Source organism: Solanum verrucosum, unplaced genomic scaffold (genome assembly GCF_900185275.1).
Source record: "Solanum verrucosum unplaced genomic scaffold, falcon-dt-bn FXZP01000092.1, whole genome shotgun sequence".
Classification (NCBI taxonomy): Eukaryota; Viridiplantae; Streptophyta; class Magnoliopsida; order Solanales; family Solanaceae; genus Solanum; species Solanum verrucosum.
Window position 1 is genome coordinate 223,864 of NW_026020351.1, and position 8,488 is coordinate 232,351.

The 8,488-nt window shown below is 35.4% G+C and overlaps 1 protein-coding gene across 1 annotated transcript; it reads right to left on the reverse strand.

Moving 5' to 3' along the window:
* Positions 1-937: 937 nt before the first annotated feature.
* LOC125837494 (bifunctional bis(5'-adenosyl)-triphosphatase/adenylylsulfatase FHIT) lies at positions 938-1,978 on the reverse strand (the record flags this gene model as incomplete). Its single annotated transcript, XM_049516599.1, has 3 exons — positions 938-1,353; positions 1,445-1,543; positions 1,823-1,978. Coding segments are annotated over 3 exons (369 nt in total), but the record flags the coding sequence as incomplete, so codon positions are not given.
* Between the last annotated feature and the right edge of the window lie 6,510 nt (positions 1,979-8,488).

Consider the following 8,488-nt stretch of genomic DNA (forward strand, 5'->3'; position numbering starts at 1 on the left):
TGTTGTCTTGAAGTTTTAATTAAAAATCAATGGTTGCAAACAATGATTAAACTCTCTAACACTATTTTGACTTGAGAAAGCAAAATATAGTTGGGTAAGACTTCATTAGTGAAGACTTGAGAAATTTGTCATGAGATAGTCTAATTTGATTTTATTTCTTATTGAAGGGTAGAGCTAGAGACCAAATGCTATCTATGTATTGACTGATTTGGAATTGACTAATCATTGCCTATTTTGTTGAAACCTCATTATAATGCATACACCCCTAGTTGTCTCAATCTTGTTGAAACTAGTTCGTGTTGACTTCATGCAATTGATACTTGAAATCAAAGTAATTTAGTGTTTCCAAATTCCCCCCAATTTTATATACTTGTCTGAGATAACATGGTATTAGTTAAATTTGAATTGACAAATCAGTTGAAGCATAATCCTCTTTGTTAGTCCTTGTGGTTCAACCCCGACCTCGAATGTTGGATATTGTTTTTGCATATGGCCACCTATGCCTTATATGCGAGGTATAGTTGAGCATTATCAATACTACTTACTCATTAGAGTAGTTTTTAGTAACACAAGTCTTTTGCAACCAATTCTAAGAAGCAACAACACTTTTGCCAAAAATTTGCCAACACTAACTATGGGTTAAATACTTTGAAAAAAAAAACTGGATATAACTTAAATAGCAGGGTGAAAAGTAGCTACTGAGTCCAATTCCTAGGTCACTTTTCAAAGATCATGTACATTTCAATAGGTTGTAACATCTTTCCTGATGATAAAGCAGAGGCAGACATTCTTCTGTAGCGTCGTCTATCCACAAACTCATATTTGGCTATCCTAACTCCAAAGTAGAATTCGGGTTTAGGTTAAAACCTAAGAATTCCCTCAACTCATATTTTTGCTATAAATTCAAGGTTCGATTCTCCAGTGTGGACACAGCCTATATACCAAAGGAGATAAATTCTCACCCCCTTCAAATTATATTCTAGCTGTCACTGTGAAAATTAGTGGTACATAATAGCCAACAGCTCTCAAAAAGGTGGTTCATCCAAAGAAAAGAATTTGCGTATAGGAGAAAACAGCAACAGCTTCAGTTTTATCACATATAGTTTATAAGGAATCCAAATGTTAGATCCACACCATAGCTGGTGATCAATAAAGCACTTGGGCAACAGTTAGACTCTAAGAGAGTAATAATGAGATGATGTAAGCCCCATCACAAGAAAAGTTTCATCTGCTTCTTCACTAGAAAAGTTTTCTATATTCATCTGCCTCGTCAGCCATCTCCTCAATGCTTCTGTCTTTCCTTTCCTTGTCCAAATCAAGTGACTGCTTCATCTCTTTCTCCTTCACGTCCAACTGTATGAACAATGCGAAGGATTAATATAATTTATGTTTCAAATCCACCCAACTAAGTATGACCAATCAGTAGCAGATATTTGAATCTTACAGCATCATAAATCTCATCATTCTTTTCAAAATCGCCACTTTTCCGTGGGATGATGTGAATATGAACATGAGGAACTGTCTGTCCTGCCTGGGGTCCATCCTGAGATATTAACAGAAACAAATAACTTAGCACCAGCTTTCCAAGCAGAGGATAGGCCAAAAAACAAAATACATATTAGAAACTGCAAGGAGTATGCACAATTCCAACACAGTTAAAATCCACCTATCCATTTTATATCAAAATTGATGCGGAGAAAACTGTATATATGTCAAATTCTGCATTTACATGTCTTTTAGAAAATTTCAGCATATCAGAATCTCTAGTATTTTTTGAGAACGTACAACATTATGGTTAAAGATAACAACAAAGCCTACTTACTTGGATTGTAAATGTAAGAGAAGATGCCTTGTGGTATGACTCAAGTTGTTTGCCAACTTTTTGTGCTGTAATCCACAAGTCGCTAGTCTCATCAGTAGTAAGCTCAGCAAAGCGTTGTACTTCACGCCTTGGGCAGACAAGCACATGTACATTTCGTTAAGTATACCAAAGTAACCATAGCAAAGTTTTTAAGATTGGAGATAACTGAGGCTCTAAGCATATTAGCAAAATGTTTAGAAGAATGCCACCTCATACTGCAGGTCAGAGGAAAAGAAAAAAAAAAATGCGAGCGTTTTAAGAAAGTAATACGATGTAGAGTATTATGTGTGCAAAAGCCAATAAAGCACAAAACAGAACCTATTACAGTGGTGGGAGAAAATTAAAGTTACAGATATTTCAAAAGATAGGAACAAGCATCATTTCCAATAGACAACAATTTGTTCTTAACTGTCTATCATAATTCAAGAAATATGAACTCATAATGATGGTCTTTGAAAAGTTTATTAACTGTATTTGGAGGATGAGTCTATGAGAGCAATCATATAAGCTACAGTAGTCCCTTAGGGGAACATTGGTAAAATTGGAATGATAGACAGAAGTCATACAGGGTACATCAAATAACACTATTTTTATCTGGTTGCGAACTTTCATGCTCCAGTTAAGGGAGCCAACTCCTACGTATTGCAGAGTTTTAACATAAATTAGTATATTATCAGACAAGACAAAACATATCCTTAGAATTTCCAAAGCAAGTTTAATTCATATATGTCCAGAGGGTATCACAGCTAGCTTTTTGGATGTCTTTTCTGCATCTACTGAGGAAAGTAGCACAACTAGAAGAGAATAGCGGTAAAGGAGTGAACCAAGGGTAAATACAACTGCCAACAAATTTTGATCAAAGATGGGAGTCAAAGAGAGAAAGATGTTATTTCAATCAATTGCTCAACACAAATCACGAGGAGAAATTACATATTTTGATACATTCATGATAGAAATCTTTAAGTTAGGTCTGCAAAAGTGAAGGATACCATGAATAATATGAGAGATAGAAAAGTATTTTCCTCATGGTATCCAGTAGAGTAGTATGGAAAACGAGGCTATTTAATGTTAATACTAACATCTGGGAAGAGTCAAACAAGTGAAAAAAGTACTTTGTTTCGAATATATACAAACAAAAGTGAGATTCGAAGTCTTGCAAACTAACATGGTATTATGTGTATGATTCAGATCATGAAGCTTTGGAAAAGAGTGATAGATCATAGATTTAGGGAAACTACAAAGATGATGGACAACCAATTTGCATGGTAGATTTATAACAATGTTCCTAGTTTTGCTAAAAAGATTGAACGACATTTATAGAGATAGGATAAAGGATCTCCATAAGATATTAATTAAACTAGAGATGGAGAAAGCATCTAATACAAGTGTGAAGAAAAGACCTTTAGTTGGTACTTGAGAAGAAAGTAATTCATATCAAATACACACATCTTAAAAAGGATATATGAAAGAGTGTTCAAAAGTGATGGAACAGAGAGAGAAGGAGATACGGAGGAGATATAAAGGAGTTTCCATTAAGGGTGGATTTATACAAAGGATCTACACTAAGCACGTTCTTGTTTACCTAGTTATGAGAGCTAATCAATATTCAATAGCATGTAGGATGAGGTTACATGGTGCATGCTCTTTACAAATGATTTAGTATTGATCGACGAAACTAGAGTTGACCAAAAGTTGGAGATATGGAGAAGTATTCTAGAAAGTAAGAGTTCCAGAATAAGTAGAACGAAGACAACATCTAAGCACTGTAAGCATCTTCATAAAGAATATGTAGGTGAAGTAAAAAAAAATTCATTACAATTTGAAGAGATTAGACAGGATTATAGTGTCTAAGTGAAGACAATTCAAATATTTAGGCTAATCTTTTAGGAGAATAGCTAGATAGATTAAATGTAAAGGCAGCCCGGCGCACTAATTCTCTGGCTATGTGCGGGGTCGGGAGTAGGCCGAACCACAAGGGTCTATTGTATGCAGCCTTAACCTGGATTTCTGCAAGAAGTTGTTTCCACGGCTTAAACCTGTGACCTCTTGGTCACATGGCAACAACTTTACCAGTTACTCCAAGGCTTCCCTTCCCAGATAAATTAAATGTAATACATGACGTTAAAAAACGATGGTTGAAAGAGAGGAGTGATAAGGAATCACTTAAGAGATAATAAACACAATAAGATGAAAGCAACTACTATAGAATGGTTGTAAAAGTAGCAATTCTGCATGAGAGAGAATTTTGGGCCCTAAAGCTCAACACATCCACAAGACATGAATATTCAGATGGACAAGATTAGAAATGACCATATAAGAAAGGGAGTGTAAATAGTTTAGCTATGATCTTCTTCTTCACAGACCTTATATGCATCAGCATTGGTCTATATGTACAGAACTGAAAATGTTTTAGAACAGACGGGGTAGACCTCAAAACACATAGAAGAAAACCGTCTAAGAAAATCTAAACCTCTAGGAAACAATGCAGGTTTAATACCTAAGAACATAACTGAACAGAAGAAAAATATGCTTGATTGTTCTTGTTACATTTACGTAGGGATTGGTTTTTTCATAGGTCATTATATAATGGTTGTGACTTGTATCCATGCAACGATAAGTGTGGGACTTAAAAAATATTAACTTTTTTATTTTAAGAAAAGAAGACCTCTAATTTGAAAACAAAAAACAAAAAAAACCTTGAATTACCTAAAAAAAAGAAATAATATAAGTACTTAGTACAGAATAAAATAGACCTAAACAGAACGGACTGGATGATACGGGTTCAATTGAGCATAGTTGCTATACTAGCTGACCGATTGAGAGTGAGTCACCATTTAAAAGAGTGCTGAACTTTCTAAACTGATCACAGAGGCATGTTTTATTTGCACATATACACCCAAATACATATGTGTCTTTGTTGTGGATGCGAGGAAGTTAATTAATTAAGTATTTGTTTATATTTTTTAAGTAGATTTATTTATTATTTATTTATAATTTAAGTAGTTTTATTTATTATTATTAGAATAGGGTTTTATGTTTCATAGCTTCATAAGGATTAGGTTAATAAACCACAGTCCAAAGAAATTTGGAATTCTGTCTTGGAGAAATGTGAGAAGAAGTTGGTCAGATGGAAAACACAATATTTATCAAAGTGGGGCAGACTCACTTTGATAAATGCAGTCTTGGATGCCCTTCCTACGTACATGCTAACTTTGTTCCCAATACCTGCAGGAGTAGTACAGAGATTGGATAAACTAAGAAGGGTTTTTTCTGGCAAGTAAACAAGGAAAAAAAGGAATACCATCTGGTAAAATGGAAAGTTCTGATCACGGGAAAAAAACAAGGAGGATTAGGCATCAAAAATTTGAAGAACCAAAGCAAGGCTCTAAAGCTGAAATGGTTGTGGAGATATGCTCATGAACCACACTCAATGTGGAGCAAGGTGATTAAATTGAAGTACGGAGAGATGGATTCATGGGTCACCAAGGAAGCAACCAATCCCTATGGTGTTACTGTTTGGAGATCAATTAGAAACTGGTGGCCTTTCCTAAGGAATCATACTACTATAACAGTACACAATGGTATCAAGACACGATTCTGGAAAGATAGATGGCATGGTAATCAAAATTTGTCAGAGATCTTCCCTGACATCTTTGACTTAGCACTACATAAAGACAAAACAGTGGCTGAAATGTGGTCTCCCCAAGGTTGGGATCTATCTCTCCGAAGGAATTTAAATGACTGGGAAGTTTGTAGATTAGTTGAGTTCTTTAAAAGATTGGAATCATTTCAAGGTTTGAAGGAAGGGGAGGACTGCCTACGGTGGACAGAGCACAACAGAGGAAGATACAAAGTGAGCTCAGGTTACAAGGTCATAAACAGGGCTCCTCTAACCCTCAATTGGCTACAGAGACAAATCTGGAAAGCCAAAATTCCACTCAAGGTGGCATGCTTCACTTGGCTGCTAGCAAAGGAGGCAGTACTAACACATGGGAATCTGAGAAAATGAAACAACATTTTGGTGACACATTGTTGTTTATGTGGGGAAGCAGCTGAGACAGTTAGGCATTTGTTCTTACATTGCAAAACCACTGATCAACTATGGAAGATTTTCATCAATCTCAGATGCATTCAATGGACAATGCCTAGCAAGATTGTTGACACTATCTCAAGTTGGGAAATTGAGGCAAAGAATAGAAGTTATTGGAGGACCATTCCAGCATGCATCTGGTGGACCATTTGGGGAGAAAGGAATGCTAGAAGCTTTGAGGATAGAAGCAGATCCCTACAAATGATCAGAACATATTGTATTCTGTTATTATGTTTTTGGTGTACAACGAGTTCCCCCGTAGATGTAGAAGCAATCCTAGAAGTATTAGAATCATGCTAGGCTTGCTGTTTTTGTTCCTAGATTTTCATACTTTTTTGTAAAGGGGCTTTCAGTACTACATAAGTACATGTTTATAATATAAATCGTTACCTTCTCCAAAAAAAAAGGATTAGGTTAAGTTATAGTTATTAGTTTGAAATAGGATTTAGGTCTCCTACTTTCAGAAAAATTTAGACTTCCTATTGATGTAATAAGACTCCTATTTAAAGGGGCTTTTGATGATAAACCGGTAAGTCATTTTTCAGCAAAAAGCAAAAGATTAGAGTTCTCTCTTCCATTGTACTCCAAGGTTTCACTCTCCCTTTAAAGAGCTGAAGAGATCGGAGTTCTCTCTTTTAATGAACTCTAAGGTTTCAACCTCCCTTTAACGAGTTAATTATATATCGCCATATGAATCGATCATTCCCTAAAGATTCATAACAATTTGGTATCAGAGTCTTAACACAATGGGCGATGAGATCACTTCCAGATTTCAAGAAGAACGTGTCATTACAGAAACCCTAATAGACTCTAAAATTGCAGCAGTGGAACAACGCCTCAGTGAAAAAATTATCCAAGTCATCCAAGAACAATTGTTTAGATTGGGAGTTGGCTCCAGCAACCCATAGACCTGAGTCATATAGCGCCCACATACCTGAGTCATATAGCGCCCACAGAACTGGTAGATCAACAATTCCTGCTACTAAAGGCAATACACCACCTATTCAACTAGCCGATAAGAATCATCCAACAAGTGGTAATTCACCTTTGATAGTGCAAAGTTATGCAAAGATGAATTTTCCTACTTTTAACAGCATCAACAACCCATTAATTTGGTCACATCATTGTGAGCAATTTGGACCTCGTAAAGGTAGCAACCGGATGGGTGAATTAGTCACACTTCAGCAAACTGATAGAATTGAAATTTATCAACATCAACTTCAAGATAAATTGGCTAGGACTAGAATTGGACAATTAAGTTGATACTATTTAAGATCTTTTGAATGATTGTCCCGAAATTTGAGCTTGAGGACAAAATGTTGTGGATGCGAGGAAGTTAATTAATTAAGTATTTGATTATATTTTTTAAGTAGATTTATTTATTATTTATTTATAATTTAAGTAGCTTTATTTATTATTCTAGAATAGAGTTTTATGTTTCATAGCTTCATAAGAATTAGGTTAAATTATAGTTAGTAGTTTGAAATAGGATTTAGGTCTCCTACTTTCATAAGAATTTAGACTTCCTATTGATGTAATAAGACTCCTATAGAAAGGGGATTTTGATGAATAAATCGGTAAGTCATTTTTCAGCAAAAAGCAAGAGATTAGAGTTCTCTCTTCCATGAACTCTAAGGTTTCAGTCTCTCTTTGAAGAGCTGAAGAGATCGGGGTTGTCTCTTTTAATGAACTCTGAGGGTTCAGCCTCCCTTTAATGAGCTGATAAGATTCATAACAGTCTTGCATTAAAAGAAATATCTAAGCATAGGGTGACTGGACAGAAACATACTAAAAGTAAATTGAGGAGATAAACAAGCGCCATATTCTAGCTTCCTCACTATCATCACAACCAACTATATTCACAAAAAGAAATATTTAATGAATCTCCATCAACCGTTCAATTACAGAGTGCACAAGGATATGACCTGCATGAAAAGAAAAGAGAGCTCAATAGATGGTATTCATGCAAGAACTGAAAATGATGACATAAGTATAAAACTTTTGTTTTTCCAGATACATAAGAAATATGAATAAATACCACAACGTACAATGGACTAGCAGAAGAATATACAAATAACAGAAGTATGAATTGAAAAAGGAAGTAGCAAAAGGAACACATTGAGCATAAAGAGAATCTGTTCTCGGTGTTTGTTTATACATTGGTTGGAGAAGATTTTTGTATAAAAATAGCAGAATCAAGATAATTTCCATAGATTCCACATCCTAAGCAGTTTGGCTCTGACAAATTACCGGATCATCATAGTAGAAGTGTTGTAAGTGAGACCTTAGTCTAGACCTACGTTGCTCAGTCTCTTTAAAAGTGCTAAGGGGTGCGTGTCGGATCCTTCAAAAGTAGTGCATTTTTGGAGGATCTGACACTGGTGCTGCAACAATTTTTGGAGTGTCCGAGCAACATAGGTCTAGACTAGCAGCTAATTTACAGCCATAGGATCAAGCACTACCAATTGTCTGATGTCCAAGTTAGGATAGTGTTCAGTTTCCTAGTATGATGTTGGTTATTTGCTTTCACTAGAAAA